The sequence below is a fragment of the Oncorhynchus clarkii genome, chromosome 11, assembly GCF_045791955.1.
Source record: "Oncorhynchus clarkii lewisi isolate Uvic-CL-2024 chromosome 11, UVic_Ocla_1.0, whole genome shotgun sequence".
Classification (NCBI taxonomy): Eukaryota; Metazoa; Chordata; class Actinopteri; order Salmoniformes; family Salmonidae; genus Oncorhynchus; species Oncorhynchus clarkii.
In genome coordinates this window covers 8641401-8661009 of record NC_092157.1, presented here as the reverse complement: position 1 = coordinate 8661009, position 19609 = coordinate 8641401, and the positions used below count along the sequence as shown (strand labels likewise).

Below are 19609 nucleotides of genomic sequence, written 5' to 3'. Positions count from 1 at the left end.
TCTCCTCAGTCATCATTGACTTTATATGGTCTTAATCTGCCTTCAGTGAGCTAGTTGAACTCAGCAGTTCCTCTATACTGGAACCCATTAAACAGATGCTCTGTGAACTCAACACTCAAAATAAATGGTCCAAAATAAAGAGTAGCCTACATCATCGTATCACCACTATAGTAACAGTTAAACACTTTTCATCCCAGAAAATTCTACAAATATGCAGATAATCAAAGAGTACACAATTATAAATGTAACAAAAGTACCAATAGAAAACAGATACACAATGACAATACTCTACATAAAAACACTTGATACCCAATTGCAAAATCGTTAACATCCACCTGTTTTATTCACTTGTGCATAAAGCCCATCTAGGTTGTTAAGAGGTGGTTCCTGAGCCCCTCTCCCAGTCACGTTGACTTCAGCGTACTCACTCTCCTGTCCCTGGACCCTGTCCTGGGCTGCAGCTGGGGTCTCTTTGGTCTGTAGTTTGGAGAAGTCTATGTCACCGTAGTGGATCTCTTCAGGCTGGTCTTCTGCAGGTTCCTCTGGTTCCTCTCCGGCTGTGGCCTGGTTAGTACACACTGTCCCAACCGGGGAGTTCTGTGGAGAGAACACAGAGAGAGGAACAGGTGTAAAGCTCTAAGCTCAGTAATGTGTAAAACTCTAAGGTCAGCAGGTTACACAACACATACTGAGGGGATGTCAATGAAAATGTCAATTCAACTGACAGGTGTAAAGACAGTAAACACTGTCAAAGTCCAACAGCCATTCTGTTATCATTCCATGTCATTACAGGATGTGGCATTGTTTTCGATGTGGTCATCTCCCCCTAAACTTGCTCTGAAATTATGTTAACCTCCTGGCTTTAAATAGTTTCAGCATTAATTCAGTACTTCCTTAGATACAATTTGTTGGTGGTTTTAAAGTTAAGCCTTATTCCCACCTGTCCCTGTGGACTGTCTGTCCTTTCAAGTCCATCGTGGAGCCTCGAGTTTCTCCTCCTGGAAGACAGTTAGAAAGGTATTCTGAATGCACTGAGAGGGTTTCCATATGCAAAAGCACAAACACAGCAGAAATAAAAAAAAATGCGTTGATGCCAGGAATAGTTTTTACCATACAAAAAGACTGATCAGGCTGATAAGCAAAATGGCCCCCAGAGTTCCTGCTGCAACCCCAAACACCATTGGGTTTTTTGGCTCTTTTTGCCCTAAAAATACAGCACATATTATGGTCAATTCTCACAAAAAGATCTCTCAAGTACACTACATGACCAAAAGTATGTGGACACCTGCTCGTCGAACATCTCATTCCAAAATCATGGGCATTAATATGGAATATAGAATGTCATTGTATGCTGTAGCGTTAAGAATTCCCTTCACTGGAACTAAGGGGCCCAGCCCAAACCATGACAAACAGCCCCAGACCATTATTCCTCATCCACCAAACTTTACAGTTGGCACTATGCATTGGGGCAGGTAATGTTCTCCTGGAATCTGTCAAAACCCAGATTCGTCCGCCGGACTGCCAGATGTTGAATCGTATTTTCAACACGCCAGAGAACGGATTTCCACTTCTCCAGAGTCCAATGGCAGTGAGCTTTACACCACTGCAGCTGATTCTTGGCACTGCACATAGTGATCTTAGGCTTGTGTGTGGCTGTTCTGCCATGGAAACCCATTTCATGAACCCCTCAAAAAACAGTTATTGTGCTGCCGTTGCTTCCAAAGGCAGTTTGGAACTCGGTAGTGAATGTTGCAGTCCTACTGCCAATGTTTGTCTACAGAGATTGCATGGCTGTGTGCTCGATTTTAAACACGTTAGCAAAACATGTGAGGATTTAATAGCTGAATCCACGCATTTGAAAGGGTGTCCACATACTTTTGAATATATATTGTATATCTAACCTACGATTGTGCCCTACGTTCCCATTTTACCTTTTATAGCCAGCTGCACTTCATTCGACTTCCCACAGCCGTGACTATTTCTTGCTTCACAGTAGTACAGTTCTCCATTACCAGATGTCACATTGAGGGTGTAACTCTGTCCAGATGCTACCTGTGTTGTTTCACCCCCACTGATCTGGAACCAGGTGAAGTTTGTCACAGGAGGGTTGGCTATACTGCTGCAGGTCAGATTAACACAGCTGCCCACTGATGCTGAATCAGCTGGACTGATGGAGGCCGAGGTGTCCTTAGGAGAGACTGGGGGAGAGGGGTTCATTTAGAATGTATCTGGATATGGTATATTGAATAGTCTCATCAAATCCACTCTATTACAATCATCAGTGAAAACATGATAGAATGATCTATTCTTCAGGAACCGGTGACTAAATCTTACATGAAACGTTAAGCATCATGGTATGTTCCGCTCTCTTGTTGCTTGCCTCTACTGGGTAGACTGCAGTACAAGTGATGTTCTTCTCATGATGAAGATATGACGGAGTGAAGGTCACCGTGGAGAGAACTGATTTGGTTTGGTCTGAATTCTCCTGCAGTTGGTTCTCAGGTGTGAACTGTGTTGGGAGAGTCCATGTCAGCTCAGGGGGGTGTTCGGGACAGGGAGCGACAGCAGAGCAGTTCAAACTGACAGGGGTCCCTTCCTTCACCTCACCTGAGACAGTAATGATGGGACTGGAAGGCAAATCTGTAATACATTGCAGATAAATATATTTTACACTAACAGTTAAACTGTCCACTTGTTCTACTCTTATCTTTGATGAAAGGAATCTAAACTGGAAAAAAAATGTTGGTTTTAAAGATAAATTGTCTCTTACCACTGACAACTATATTAACAGACTTATCAGGATCTGTTGCAAGGAATGGTCCATTCTCAATCCTGAAGAAGTATATATCAGAGTAACTGGTGGTTACATTGAAGAAGACTGTGGTGCAGTTCTTCTGGAACATGTTTCCAGTTATCTTCCCTTGATATCTGTTGACCGTCTTACTACTGTTAAATATCACATTGTCCGGACGCTCACGAAAGTTTGAGTTTTCTTTAATCCACACTCCAGAGGTTAGTATTGTGCTGTTAAATGTATTATGTGGGTCATCAATATCAAATGAACATGGGATTTGCACACAGGAGCCCGTCAGTACATCCAGTCTATCTGGCATTGTGACGATCAAATTTCGTTGACCAAAACAGGCCAAAACACCTGCAACATAAAGGACAACATCAGGGAGGTTCTGATATATTATCAGTTCTGTCCAATGATATGTATTAACCCTAGATGACTGACAGGGGCCTCTGTTTGGAGGCAACTGCACAGCCATCTTGTTACTCCTCCTTCAGTGTAAAACAGATGTTGGAAGCTATAGAAATGCATGTATTAATGTCTATATTCGTTTTAGACAAGTATTTTCTATTACAGACACCTTAATGCAGACTTTTAAATTATATTTTTTGACCTGCAACACTTCCTTCAGTAGAGTGACCCTAGTGTTTCTCCAAACAATGATTGCATCTTGAAACTCACTAAATTGGTATTATCCAATAGCTGCTTTATCTTTGAGTCAGAGTTTTATCTTTTTCCTATTTTCCTTTGCCCCCAACTATGTGAACCTGTGTGTGGAACAATTTGAGGAACCACTTACAAAACAGAGACACACTCCCTACATTCTAAAATCCTCTCATGGAAGAGATACATAGATGATGTCTTTGTGCTCTGGGAAGGAAGTCAGCAGGAACTAAATTAATTCCAAACTCTGCTAAACGAGAGCTCTGAATATCTCAAATTCACCATGCAGACTGTTGAGAGAAATATAAACTACCTGGACTTATGGATCATCAAAGAGAATGATGCATTAAATACAGACTTGTACACAAAGCACAACAGACCTCAATACCCTGCTACGTGGGGATAGTATGCATCCCCTTCCCCTCAGGAATGGTCTACCATAAAGCCAGTTATGCAGGGTTAAATTAATCTGTGGCCAACAGTCAGATTTTGACAGCAATGCTAAGAAAATGACAAATAATTTCAAAATCAGAGGCTACATGGAAAAAATTATTGATGATGCAACGATGGAAATATCTCAAGAACTACGAGAAGAATTGCTAAAAACTACACCAAAGAAGAAAAACATTTGCACTAAGTACACCAAGTGTTCAGAGAAAATGAAAGCAATCCTGAAGAAGCACTGGCATATTCTGCAATCAGACACAACAATTGCACACCTCAAGGACCAACCCACTGGTGGTCTATAAGCATGGTCTCAATATTGAGGATAGTTTAGTGAATCTGACCTTCCCCCTGAGCCCACTCAGACACTCTTGACACCCATTCCAAATAGGAACTACAAATGTGGCTCATGCTCACAGTGCAATAGCACTACAAAAACATCCTTCTTCAGACACCCACATACAGGTGGAAACATCCCTGTTAGGGGTATCATCTCTTGCAAGATAAAGGGAGTAATCTGTCTCATCACATGTTCATGTGGAAAAGCCTACGTAGGACAACCGAAAAGACAATTAAAACAATGCATAGCTGACCACTGTAACGTGTGTCGTCGTCTGATGAGGAGGAATCGGACCAAAGTGCAGCGTGGTAAGTGTTCATGACCTTTATTTAACTGAACACTGACACAAAAAGACCAAAGTGCAAACTGAAACAGTCCTGTCAGGTGCAGAAAACACTAAACAGAAAACAACTACCCACAAAACATAGGTGGGAAAAAGCTACCCAAGTATGGTTCCCAATCAGAGACAATGATAGTCAGCCAAAACAAAGAAATACAAAACATAGAGAAAGGAACATAGAATGCCCACCCAAATCACACCCTGACAAAACCAAAATAGAGACATAAAAAGCTCTCTAAGGTCAGTGTGTGACAACCACCGCAGCTCAATCAGGTGTAATAACACTGACTATCCAGTAGCAGCTCACTTTGTTGAAGCTAACCATCCCATCTCCTCACTCAAAAACACACGCATATACACACGCATTGAGCATGTTGGCTAACCAAGGAGAGGAGGTATTTAAAACATTGACCACTACTGTCTTAATATTGACTTTGATCTCAGGCCCTTCTTATGAACAATTAGTTTGATGTCGGTTTCACATGAACATACAGGGACAGTGGTGGAAGCTATACTGTTAACCGCACACTGATGTCGGTTTCACATGAACATACAGGGACATGAATAAGTATTTCCCCCTTTATGGTTCTCTATTTTTACTTATTTTTTTTACTGTTATCAGATCTTCAACCAAAACCTAATATTAGATAAAGGGAACTTGAGTTTATAAACTTATTTTATAGTTATTTATTTTCTTTCATTAACAAAGTTATGCAACACCCAATACCCCTGTGTGAAAATGTAATTGCCCCCTTACTCTCAATAACTGGTTGTGCCACCATTCCAAAACACACAATCAAGTATACATGAAAAGGGATTAAAAGCAACAAATTTAAAGTTTTGGAATGGCCTACTCAATGTCCAGACCTAATCCCATTTGAGATATTGTGGCAGGACTTGAAACGAGCAGTTCATGCTTGAAAACCCATGAATGTCACTGAGTTAAAGCAGATCTGCATGGGACAGTTTGCCAAAATTCCTCCACAACAATGTGAGAGACTGATCAACAATTACAGGGAATGTAATTTCAGCTGAAGGAGGCACAGCCAGTTATTTAGTGTAGGGGAGCATAACTTTGTTTAAGAAATAAATTAAATAAGTATGTAAATGTTGTGTTATTTGTTCACTCAGGTTCCATTTATCTAATATCATCTATTGATTGAATATCTGAAAATATGCAAAAACTTTTTCACAGCAGTTTAAATCCAGACTATTAAAAACACTAATCAGGAATTAACTGTACACTTTTCTACACAATTAAAAGGCTGGAATATAGCACATCCCATAAAATATAATGACTTGTGGTTATTCCTTTATGTCTGATTCATAACTAGTTGTTGTTGTGTGGAAGACTCACCTGACATAAAGAGGCCAATGAGAAAAAACATGTTCTCAGGACAAGTCATGTGAGAACTCACACAACACTGATCACCTGAAACAGTACAAACATACACTTACTGGTGGAGTAACTTAACTCACACAACACATTAAACCATCCCCATATCAAATACACAATGTCCTTCAGTTGTAAAGCTAATACGTGAACAAACAGCAGTACATTAGAACATATTGAATCTCATTACTCAGAATTCATCTCCTTTAATTTATTTTGAACATTAAAATGAACAGAAAATATAGTGAAGAAGTCGATACTTGCCTTAGACGGTAACGTAAACTGTCTACAGCAGAAACTGTCACACACATAATGAGGTCTGACAAACTAAAGTGCTGAAATTCATGTGGCATATCTCACATCTCATCAGTGAAATACTTCCTAATATGTGTATGAGAAACCATTTTAAAGGAATACTACTGTATTTAATGTCCCTTTCTCGGGGTAGGACAGGTCAGCAGCATTTTGAAACGGGCCCCTGAATCACTAAGTCTGCCCCCAATAAATTGCTAAAATAAACTTTTGGCAGCAAAACCATCTCCCATATCTCCTGTATCTCCTGTATCTCCCGTATCTCCCTCTCCCGTATCTCCTGTATCTCCTGTATCTCCTGTATCTCCCGTATCTCCTGTATCTCCTGTATCTCCCATATCTCCCATATCTCCCAGGCTTGAATGGGAATATCTGTGGGATTTTAAAAAATCTAGTAAAATTATGAACCCAAATCCACGATTAATTTATTCAAATATAAAAAAGAAAAGTTTAATTTGAGTTCGATACAAAACATATGGTTGTCACATTATGTTTCAATATGAAAAACTTTCAAATAAAAGAGAGCCGCACACTCTAGGAGCTCAGATGCAAAAATCTGTCCTCATCAGGGTATAATCACAAACACTCGTTTATATAGTGTCAAAAGACACAGGTGTCTGTAATCATGGCCAAGAGTGGCCTAATATCATTGGATAATTATCAAATATTAAAAGGTCATACAAAGAACAGCATACAAACAACAAACGGATAGCAAACGATCATAGATTAATTTGACTACACAAGCTTACAAACAATTATAATGGCAAAGTCACAATAATCACAAGAATGGCTTCAGATCAAAGTCTACGTTGAGACCGAAGGGCGCAAGGGTCTTTAAGTTAAAGATCCAGGCAGCCTCTCATTTTAACAATAAATTATCAAGGTCACCCCCTCTCATAGGGAGGGTGACATGTTCGATGCCAATATAACACAGAGACGAAATCCAAGAAGTGGGCCGCAACTAAGTCAAGATTTACACCTAATGGTGCTACGATGCTCTGAGATACGTACTTTTAATTCGCGCTTTGTTTTACCCACATCATTTTTACCACAAGGACAAGTTATAAGATAAATAACTGCCTTAGTGGAGCACGTAATAACACCTTTGATTGGGATCGATTTCCATGTTTGTGGGTGTTTGAAGGATCTACGTTTATGCAAGTGCCATTGCATTGAGCACAGCCATTACATTTTCAATTTCAATCCAGTAGGGGCGCTAATAGACGTTGTTCTGCAATATCTTGGGGTGGTAAATCAGAGTGTACCAATTGGTCTCTGAGATTTCTGCCCCACGAGAATACGACCAAGGGAAGGTCCGAAAACACATTACCGAGACTATCATTGGATTTTAGAATGTGCCAATGTTTGTGAACAATTCCCTTCATTTGTTCAGAGCACTTTGAATAGCGGGTAGTTAGAACACAAGAATGCATCTTTTTGCGGGACTGACCTTGAAAAGGTCATGTCTCGTTTTGTTTTGAATTTTCTCAATGGCAATATTAATCTGATCATTTTTGTAGCCCCTCTCCTTGAACTTTCTTTGCGTCTCAGCCATATTTCTGTCGAAATCTAATTGTTTTTTGCAAATTCTTTTGATTCGACAGAATTGGCTGTAGGGCAAACTATTTTTCAAGGGAAGTGGGTGACAACTATCAGCTCTCAACAAACTGTTACGATCAGTAGGCTTCCTGTAAAGATCAGTGTATAGAACATTATCTTCACACAAGATCAGAAGATCAAGGAAACTGATTTGACGTGTATCAGATTGCATAGTAAATCTCAAATGATCAGAACAGGAGTTAAGAAAAGCATGGAATGCCTGGAGCTGTTTTGCATCACCCCTCCATAGAACGCCTGGAGCTGTTTTGCATCACCCCTCCATGGAATGCCTGGAGCTGTTTTGCATCACCCCTCTATAGAACGCCTGGAGCTGTTTTGCATCACCCCTCCATAGAACGCCTGGAGCTGTTTTGCATCACCCCTCTATAGAACGCCTGGAGCTGTTTTGCATCACCCCTCCATAGAACGCCTGGAGCTGTTTTGCATCACCCCTCTATAGAACGCCTGGAGCTGTTTTGCATCACCCCTCTATAGAACGCCTGGAGCTGTTTGGCATCACCCCTCCATAGAACGCCTGGAGCTGTTTTGCATCACCCCTCCATAGAACGCCTGGAGCTGTTTTGCATCACCCCTCCATAGAATGCCTGGAGCTGTTTTGCATCACCCCTCTATAGAACGCCTGGAGCTGTTTTGCATCACCCCTCCATAGAACGCCTGGAGCTGTTTTGCATCACCCCTCCATAGAACGCCTGGAGCTGTTTTGCATCACCCCTCCATGGAATGCCTGGAGCTGTTTTGCATCACCCCTCCATGGAACAAAAATATCATCAATATACCGTTTCCAAATAATAATGTTAGGCAAGAAAACATTTTTGAAAAGATTGAAAATAGACTGTTTCTCCATGTAACCCACATACAAATTAGCATAGTTAGGAGCCATGGGGGATCCCATAGCAGTACCCTTCGTCTGAATAAAGAAATTATTTAGAAACATGAAATAGTTATGTGTGAGTACTATTTCAGCCAATGTTATAATGCATGCACTGGAAGGTAGTTCATTAGGGTCACGTTGCAGAAGAAAATGTTCCAGAGCTTCAATACCGCCCCCGTGTGGAATATTTGTGTATAACGACTCAACATCAAAAGTAACTAACAAGGTATTCTCATGGAGAGGATCAAGAGATTCAATGATAGAGATCATACTGCTGGTGTCCTTTACAAAGGAGGGGAGCTGTTCTGCGAGTGGTCTAATAAAAAAGTCAACAGAAGTAGATATAGGGGCCGTTACTGCATCAATGCCCACTACAATAGGGGACGTTACTGCATCAATGCCCGCTACAATAGGGGATGTTACTGCATCAATGCCCGCTACAATAGGGGACGTTACTGCATCAATGCCCGCTACAATAGGGGACGTTACTGCATCAATGCCCGCTACAATAGGGGACGTTACTGCATCAATGCCCGCTACAATAGGGGATGTTACTGCATCAATGCCCACTACAATAGGGGACGTTACTGCATCAATGCCCGCTACAATAGGGGACGTTACTGCATCAATGCCCGCTACAATAGGGGATGTTACTGCATCAATGCCCACTACAATAGGGGACGTTACTGCATCAATGCCCGCTACAATAGGGGACGTTACTGCATCAATGCCCGCTACAATAGGGGATGTTAATGCATCAATGCCCGCTACAATAGGGGACGTTACTGCATCAATGCCCGCTACAATAGGGGACGTTACTGCATCAATGCCCGCTACAATAGGGGACGTTACTGCATCAATGCCCGCTACAATAGGGGATGTTACTGCATCAATGCCCACTACAATAGGGGATGTTACTGCATCAATGCCCGCTACAATAGGGGATGTTACTGCATCAATGCCCACTACAATAGGGGATGTTACTGCATCAATGCCCGCTACAATAGGGGATGTTACTGCATCAATGCCCACTACAATAGGGGACGTTACTGCATCAATGCCCGCTACAATAGGGGACGTTACTGCATCAATGCCCACTACAATAGGGGACGTTACTGCATCAATGCCCGCTACAATAGGGGACGTTACTGCATCAATGCCCGCTACAATAGGGGACGTTACTGCATCAATGCCCGCTACAATAGGGGACGTTACTGCATCAATGCCCGCTACAATAGGGGACGTTACTGCATCAATGCCCGCTACAATAGGGGACGTTACTGCATCAATGCCCGCTACAATAGGGGATGTTACTGCATCAATGCCCACTACAATAGGGGACGTTACTGCATCAATGCCCACTACAATAGGGGACGTTACTGCATCAATGCCCGCTACAATAGGGGACGTTACTGCATCAATGCCCACTACAATAGGGGATGTTACTGCATCAATGCCCACTACAATAGGGGATGTTACTGCATCAATGCCCACTACAATAGGGGACGTTACTGCATCAATGCCCGCTACAATAGGGGATGTTACTGCATCAATGCCCGCTACAATAGGGGATGTTACTGCATCAATGCCCGCTACAATAGGGGACGTTACTGCATCAATGCCCACTACAATAGGGGACGTTACTGCATCAATGCCCCCTACAATAGGGGACGTTACTGCATCAATGCCCACTACAATAGGGGATGTTACTGCATCAATGCCCACTACAATAGGGGACGTTACTGCATCAATGCCCGCTACAATAGGGGACGTTACTGCATCAATGCCCACTACAATAGGGGACGTTACTGCATCAATGCCCGCTACAATAGGGGATGTTACTGCATCAATGCCCACTACAATAGGGGATGTTACTGCATCAATGCCCACTACAATAGGGGACGTTACTGCATCAATGCCCGCTACAATAGGGGATGTTACTGCATCAATGCCCACTACAATAGGGGACGTTACTGCATCAATGCCCGCTACAATAGGGGACGTTACTGCATCAATGCCCACTACAATAGGGGATGTTACTGCATCAATGCCCACTACAATAGGGGATGTTACTGCATCAATGCCCACTACAATAGGGGATGTTACTGCATCAATGCCCGCTACAATAGGGGACGTTACTGCATCAATGCCAACTACAATAGGGGATGTTACTGCATCAATGCCCGCTACAATAGGGGACGTTACTGCATCAATGCCCCCTACAATAGGGGATGTTACTGCATCAATGCCCGCTACAATAGGGGATGTTACTGCATCAATGCCCACTACAATAGGGGATGTTACTGCATCAATGCCCGCTACAATAGGGGATGTTACTGCATCAATGCCCACTACAATAGGGGACGTTACTGCATCAATGCCCGCTACAATAGGGGACGTTACTGCATCAATGCCCGCTACAATAGGGGATGTTACTGCATCAATGCCCACTACAATAGGGGACGTTACTGCATCAATGCCCACTACAATAGGGGATGTTACTGCATCAATGCCCGCTACAATAGGGGACGTTACTGCATCAATGCCCGCTACAATAGGGGATGTTACTGCATCAATGCCCACTACAATAGGGGATGTTACTGCATCAATGCCCACTACAATAGGGGACGTTACTGCATCAATGCCCACTACAATAGGGGATGTTACTGCATCAATGCCAACTACAATAGGGGATGTTACTGCATCAATGCCCACTACAATAGGGGATGTTACTGCATCAATGCCCACTACAATAGGGGACGTTACTGCATCAATGCCCACTACAATAGGGGACGTTACTACATCAATGCCCACTACAATAGGGGACGTTACTGCATCAATGCCCACTACAATAGGGGACGTTACTGCATCAATGCCCACTACAATAGGGGACGTTACTGCATCAATGCCCACTACAATAGGGGACGTTACTGCATCAATGCCCGCTACAATAGGGGACGTTACTGCATCAATGCCCGCTACAATAGGGGACGTTACTGCATCAATGCCCACTACAATAGGGGACGTTACTGCATCAATGCCCACTACAATAGGGGACGTTACTGCATCAATGCCCACTACAATAGGGGACGTTACTGCATCAATGCCCACTACAATAGGGGACGTTACTGCATCAATGCCCACTACAATAGGGGATGTTACTGCATCAATGCCCACTACAATAGGGGACGTTACTGCATCAATGCCCGCTACAATAGGGGACGTTACTGCATCAATGCCCACTACAATAGGGGATGTTACTGCATCAATGCCCACTACAATAGGGGATGTTACTGCATCAATGCCCGCTACAATAGGGGCCGTTACTGCATCAATGCCCACTACAATAGGGGACGTTACTGCATCAATGCCCACTACAATAGGGGACGTTACTGCATCAATGCCCGCTACAATAGGGGACGTTACTGCATCAATGCCCGCTACAATAGGGGACGTTACTGCATCAATGCCCACTACAATAGGGGACGTTACTGCATCAATGCCCACTACAATAGGGGACGTTACTGCATCAATGCCCCCTACAATAGGGGACGTTACTGCATCAATGCCCGCTACAATAGGGGATGTTACTGCATCAATGCCCGCTACAATAGGGGATGTTACTGCATCAATGCCCGCTACAATAGGGGACGTTACTGCATCAATGCCCGCTACAATAGGGGACGTTACTGCATCAATGCCAACTACAATAGGGGATGTTACTGCATCAATGCCCGCTACAATAGGGGACGTTACTGCATCAATGCCCCCTACAATAGGGGATGTTACTGCATCAATGCCCGCTACAATAGGGGATGTTACTGCATCAATGCCCGCTACAATAGGGGATGTTACTGCATCAATGCCCACTACAATAGGGGACGTTACTGCATCAATGCCCGCTACAATAGGGGACGTTACTGCATCAATGCCCGCTACAATAGGGGATGTTACTGCATCAATGCCCACTACAATAGGGGACGTTACTGCATCAATGCCCACTACAATAGGGGATGTTACTGCATCAATGCCCGCTACAATAGGGGACGTTACTGCATCAATGCCCGCTACAATAGGGGATGTTACTGCATCAATGCCCACTACAATAGGGGATGTTACTGCATCAATGCCCACTACAATAGGGGACGTTACTGCATCAATGCCCACTACAATAGGGGATGTTACTGCATCAATGCCAACTACAATAGGGGATGTTACTGCATCAATGCCCACTACAATAGGGGATGTTACTGCATCAATGCCCACTACAATAGGGGACGTTACTGCATCAATGCCCACTACAATAGGGGACGTTACTGCATCAATGCCCACTACAATAGGGGACGTTACTGCATCAATGCCCACTACAATAGGGGATGTTACTGCATCAATGCCCACTACAATAGGGGACGTTACTGCATCAATGCCCACTACAATAGGGGACGTTACTGCATCAATGCCCACTACAATAGGGGACGTTACTGCATCAATGCCCGCTACAATAGGGGACGTTACTGCATCAATGCCCACTACAATAGGGGACGTTACTGCATCAATGCCCACTACAATAGGGGACGTTACTGCATCAATGCCCACTACAATAGGGGACGTTACTGCATCAATGCCCACTACAATAGGGGACGTTACTGCATCAATGCCCACTACAATAGGGGATGTTACTGCATCAATGCCCACTACAATAGGGGACGTTACTGCATCAATGCCCGCTACAATAGGGGACGTTACTGCATCAATGCCCACTACAATAGGGGATGTTACTGCATCAATGCCCACTACAATAGGGGATGTTACTGCATCAATGCCCGCTACAATAGGGGCCGTTACTGCATCAATGCCCACTACAATAGGGGACGTTACTGCATCAATGCCCACTACAATAGGGGACGTTACTGCATCAATGCCCGCTACAATAGGGGACGTTACTGCATCAATGCCCGCTACAATAGGGGACGTTACTGCATCAATGCCCACTACAATAGGGGACGTTACTGCATCAATGCCCACTACAATAGGGGACGTTACTGCATCAATGCCCCCTACAATAGGGGACGTTACTGCATCAATGCCCGCTACAATAGGGGATGTTACTGCATCAATGCCCGCTACAATAGGGGATGTTACTGCATCAATGCCCGCTACAATAGGGGACGTTACTGCATCAATGCCCACTACAATAGGGGACGTTACTGCATCAATGCCCACTACAATAGGGGACGTTACTGCATCAATGCCCACTACAATAGGGGACGTTACTGCATCAATGCCCACTACAATAGGGGACGTTACTGCATCAATGCCCCCTACAATAGGGGACGTTACTGCATCAATGCCCGCTACAATAGGGGACGTTACTGCATCAATGCCCACTACAATAGGGGACGTTACTGCATCAATGCCCACTACAATAGGGGACGTTACTGCATCAATGCCCACTACAATAGGGGACGTTACTGCATCAATGCCCGCTACAATAGGGGACGTTACTGCATCAATGCCCACTACAATAGGGGACGTTACTGCATCAATGCCCACTACAATAGGGGACGTTACTGCATCAATGCCCCCTACAATAGGGGCTGTTACTGCATCAATGCCCCCTACAATAGGGGACGTTACTGCATCAATGCCCACTACAATAGGGGACGTTACTGCATCAATGCCCCCTACAATAGGGGCTGTTACTGCATCAATTCCCACTACAATAGGGGACGTTACTGCATCAATGCCCACTACAATAGGGGACGTTACTGCATCAATGCCCACTACAATAGGGGCTGTTACTGCATCAATGCCCACTACAATAGGGGACGTTACTGCATCAATGCCCACTACAATAGGGGACGCTACTGCATCAATGCCCACTACAATAGGGGCTGTTACTGCATCAATGCCCACTACAATAGGGGACGTTACTGCATCAATGCCCACTACAATAGGGGACGTTACTGCATCAATGCCCACTACAATAGGGGACGTTACTGCATCAATGCCCACTACAATAGGGCGCCCTGGTGGTTTTGTAACATTCTTGTGTAATTTCGGCAAAGTATAGAAAGTGGCAATTTTAGGGTGTTGAATAGCCAAAAAGTCATGTTCTTTTTTGGTTATCTGACCAGATCTTAAATACCAATCTAAGACAGTAAAGATAGTATTCTGAAATTGGGAAGTAGGGTCACTTCTGAGTTTCTTGTAAAAGGTGTTGTCAAGCAGCTGTCTATGACATGTACATAAACTGTCCTATCCATGAGTACAACCGACCCACCCTTATCAGCAGGACGAATAAGGACTGACTTGTCGGTTTGTAAATCAAGCAAAGCTTGTTCTTCATCCTCAGGTAAATTATTGGGAAAGATTGGGACCCCTGTTTATTCTTAAGGAGATGTCCAACATCTTTTTGCACAAGTCTGCAATATGTCTCGATAGTGATTGCGATTGGCTGGAGGTATAAAATAACTCTTGCTTCTAAAAGGAGTCAGAATATGTGCAGGAGAGCAACCTGCTGGTTCAATAGAAGTGTCAGAATTAGGGGAGCTAAAGTATTCCCTAAAACGGATGTTTCTAAAAAACTTAAACAGGTCTACCTTAACATCAAAATTGTTGCACTGGGTTGTAGGCACAGAAGATAACCCTTTATTAAGCAAAGAGACATGGGCAGGGCTCAATATCTTGCTTGATAAATTAAAGACACTCAGTCTCGTGGGTTCTAGGACCGTGTGAACGGTCTCCTCTGCCTCTGATAGTCGTTTCTTCTTGCCCCGTTGGGTGCGACATCTCGTCGATGAGCGTGCCTGCGGCCTCCTCCGCCCTTCTGTCCGTCCAGTCTCTGGTTGAATAAAAAACTACCACTGGAAGCCGATGAGGCGCTGGTTGTAGAGCGTTGACCAGACGGGGGTGGATAGAAGTAAGCGGCATCCCTCCTGCGTCTGCCATGGAGAGAGGGAGCAGGACCTCCCTTGTCAGGGTTTCTCCAGAAGTAGACTTTATCCTCGGCCTTGTCTTTTTTGTATTGGTTGAATTTCTTGATTTTAAGTTCCTTTATTTCTGAAGACAACTTGTCCTGGTGCGCTTGGTTAGTTTTCATGAGTTCATTTGAATATGTCATCATCATTAACAGCTATTTGTAGAGCTGTGCGTTTGTCTTTAATCGTGTTATCCATTTCAATAAAATCCTTCTTCAACTGGTCAACAATTAATGACATTAAACATGAACATGAAAAACAGACTTGGTATGAAACAGAGTAACTGTAATTGTATCTGAGTGATTCTCACACACCACTCAACTTCCCCGACGCCAACTTCCTCTTTGAAGTCTATTTGCAAAGAGGAGCCTGGTGGGCTGGATGCCACAGAGACACTCTTTTCACTCCACTTTGATACGGAATTGACTTTTTCGTAGCAGTTTATGAGAATTTATGTAGCAGGTTAAGATAATTATCTTAGCATGTTAAGAGCCTGAGGTTAAGGTCAGGTTAAATAGTCAGGTTTAGGGAAAATGCTCTCCTAACCAGGGTTGGATGAGGATATTTGGGACCCTGAGCTTACTTTCCTTCGTTTCAACACGTTCTGCCATGGTGCAGAGAGAATTATTATTTATATTGTTGCTGTTTTATAGCACCTCATGCTTGTGTTCACATTTTGCCATGAGGCTGATATAAAAGGTTGCCGTTTTAACGCTACAATCAGATGACCGCATTTGGGACCCTGAGCTTACTTTTCTGCTATTAAACACATTTTGCCATGGTGCAGAGAGGAACATTTGCAATTTGATAATGCTATTCTACACATTTTGCAATGAGGCTGAGACAAAATTTGCAGTTTTAAAGCTAATTCCCTGATATTCAACACCTTTTGCCATGAGGTCGATAGGAAAGGTTTCAGTTTTAAAGCTAATTTCCTGTAATTCTACACGTGCTATCATATGCTATCTGGGGCCGTTCGGTAATCTGTCCCTGCTCCTAATCTGCTTCCAAAATAATTTCTTATTGAAGTGTTGTGAAAAGAGTGTGTCCCATGTGCAACAGGAGAGAGCCTGCAGGGCATGGGCGGCAGGGCAGACATGGGCCCTCTCTTCGACGGTCAAGTCTAGATGAGATGAAGCTTTTGTCTAGTTGAAGTTGTATTCTTTTAGCATGTTAGCTAATCCTAACCCTTTTCTGTACCTTCATCTAATCATCATAACCTGATACGTTTATTATCCGAATAATTTTGCACGCCCAAGTTTTTTCAGTTTTTGATTTGTTAAAAAAGTTTGAAATATCCAATAAATGTCGTTCCACTTCATGATTGTGTCCCACTTGTTGTTGATTCTTCACAAAAAAATACAGTTTTATATCTTTATGTTTGAAGCCTGAAATGTGGCAAAAGGTGGCAAAGTTCAAGGGGGCCGAATACTTTCGCAAGGCACTGTATATGGTAGTACTGACAAAAAAGTACTAACAAGCTCATTTCAATTTTGTGGAAACTGCTTTGCCTATATATGGATAAAATGTATGAAAATACAATGAAACGATGTGCCTGCATGCAGATCAGGCTACCACACACTATCAATGGATATATGAGTAGGTATTAGGTGATAAAACAGAACCAATCAAGTGCCTTTGAATGAGTTGTGGTAGTAGGTGCCAGGTGCAGCTCCGGCTGTTACCTAGTTCTGCTCTCCTGCGTCTGACTTCCCTGCCACCAGTTACACACCCCTTACACTCCCTCTATGACGGTCAAGTCTAGATGGGATAAAGCTTTGTCAAATTGACGTCAAATTCTTTTAGCTTTTGAGCTAATCCTAGCACTTTTCCGTTCCTTGATCTAATTATCATAACCTGCTACGTTAATTCTCCTAACCTGCAGCCTAATTCTCCTAAACTTGCGAAAAAACTAAATTTGGACAAATCACTCTTCGACCTTCCCAAGGTCTTCTGGAAGAAGGATACCCAGGAGCTGAGGGTCCCCAACAGGTGGAGGGAGAGTTGAAAGCTCTGGAGGACAAGGTCAGGAATTGAGAGGTGAAGGGACCAGATGGTTCAGAGAGAGAAGAGAGAAAGTATTGACTATTGGACATTATACTACGCTGATGCTGCTATATGGTGGGAATGGGGATATGGGGGGACTGACAAAAAAGGGACGACAAGCTCTTTTCAGTTATGTGGAAACTGCTTTGCCTCTTTGTGGATAAAATGTATGAAAATACAATGAAACGATGTGCCTGCATGCAGATCAGGCTACCACACACTATCAATGGATATATGAGTAGGTATTAGGTGATAAAACAGAACCAATCTTACTGCTTTTTCCATGACATAGACTGACCAGGTGAATGCAGGTGTATTCTATGATCCCTTATTGTTGTCACTTGTTAAATCCACTTCAATCATTGTAGATGAAGGGGGGGAGACAGTTTAAAGAAGGATTTTTAAGCCTTGAAACAATTGAGACATGGATTGTGTATGTGTGCCATTTAGAGGGTGTTTGGGCAAGACAAAAATGTATGTGCCTTTGAACGAGGTGTGGTAGTAGGTGGCAGACACACTGGTTTCAAGAACTGCAACACTGCTGTTTTTTTCACTCTAAACAGTTTCCAGTGTGTATCAAGAATGGTCCACCACCCAAAGGAAATCCATCCAACTTGACATAACTGTAGGAAGCATTGGAGTCAACATGGGCCAGCATCCCTGTGGAACGCTTCGACACCTTGTAGAGTCCATGCCCCGATTAACTGAGGCTGTTCTGAAGACAAAAGGGGTTTCAACTCAAAGTTAGGAAGGTGTTCCTAATGTTTGGTATCCTCAGTGTCTTCAGAAAGGACCCCTTGACTTATTCCACATTCTGTTGTTGTACAGCTTGAATTAAAAATTTATTAAATATTAAAAATGTAAGTTAGGAAGGTGTTCCTAATGTTTGGTATCCTCAGTGTCTTCAGAAAGTACCCCTTGACTTATTCCACAATGTTGCTGATCCATCCTCAGTTTTCTCCAATCACACCCGTTAAACTATGTAACTGTTTTAAAGTCACCATTGACCTTATGGTGAAACCAGTGGAGGCTGCTGAGGGGAAGACAACTCATAATAATGTCTGGAACGGAGCAAATGGAATGGAATCAAACACATGGAAAACTTGTTGGATGAATTTGGTACCATTCCACCTGTTCTGCTCCAGCCATTACCACGAGTACGTTCTCCCCAATTAAGGTGCCACCAACCTCCTGTGGGTGAAATCCCTGAGTGGGTTTGTAGTGACTGGGTGTATTGATAAACCATCCAAACGGATGGAGGCTGAGGTGTCCTTAGTAGAGACTGAGGGAGAGGGGTTCATTTACAATGTATCTGGATATGGTATATTGAATAGTCTCATCAAAACCACTCTATTACAATCATCAGTGAAAACATGATAGAATGATCTATTCTACAGGAACCGGTGACTAAATCTTACATGAATCGTTAAGCATCATGTTTTGTTAGGTTTTCTTGTTGCTTGTCCCTTGTATGATGGAGCGAAGGTCACCATAGATAGAACTGATTTGGTCTGGTCTGGATTCTCCTGCATTTGGTTCTCAGGTGTGAACTGTGTTGGGAGAGTCCATGTTAGCTCGGGGGGGGGGGGGGGTGTTCAGGACAGGGAGCGACAGCAGAGCAGTTCAAGCTGACAGGGGTCCCTTCCTTCACCTCACCTGAGACAGTAATGATCGGACTGCAGATAAATATATTTTACTCCGACAGGCACACCACCTACTTGGTCGTATTCTATTCACATAATTTTAAAAAAATGTATCAAAGTTAAATAGTCTGTCTCTTCTTACCATTGACAACTACAGTAAATA

The 19609-nt window shown here is 43.3% G+C and overlaps 1 protein-coding gene across 1 annotated transcript; it reads right to left on the bottom strand.

The window, feature by feature from the left end:
• Positions 1 to 324: 324 nt before the first annotated feature.
• LOC139420151 (sialic acid-binding Ig-like lectin 13) lies at positions 325 to 5987 on the bottom strand. Its single transcript, XM_071169938.1, has 7 exons — positions 5939 to 5987; positions 2771 to 3154; positions 2335 to 2640; positions 1932 to 2198; positions 1111 to 1204; positions 941 to 998; positions 325 to 597 (listed from the first exon to the last, which is right to left on the bottom strand). The coding sequence occupies exons 1-7, from the start codon at positions 5985 to 5987 to the stop codon at positions 325 to 327; spliced, it is 1431 nt and encodes a 476-aa protein (XP_071026039.1).
• Positions 5988 to 19609: the final 13622 nt, after the last annotated feature.

What these genes read in the sequence shown, in the direction of transcription:
- LOC139420151 (XM_071169938.1), bottom strand. Translation starts at nt 5,987, where the DNA reads ATGACTTGTCCTGAGAACATGTTTTTTCTCATTGGCCTCTTTATGTCA. An exon ending in TGTTAATATAGTTGTCAGTG is followed by an intron (nt 2,641 to 2,770) that starts GTAAGAGACAAT and finishes AATGTATTACAG; the next exon opens with ATTTGCCTTCCAGTCCCATC. An exon ending in CATGATGCTTAACGTTTCAT is followed by an intron (nt 2,199 to 2,334) that starts GTAAGATTTAGT and finishes CCTCTCCCCCAG; the next exon opens with TCTCTCCTAAGGACACCTCG.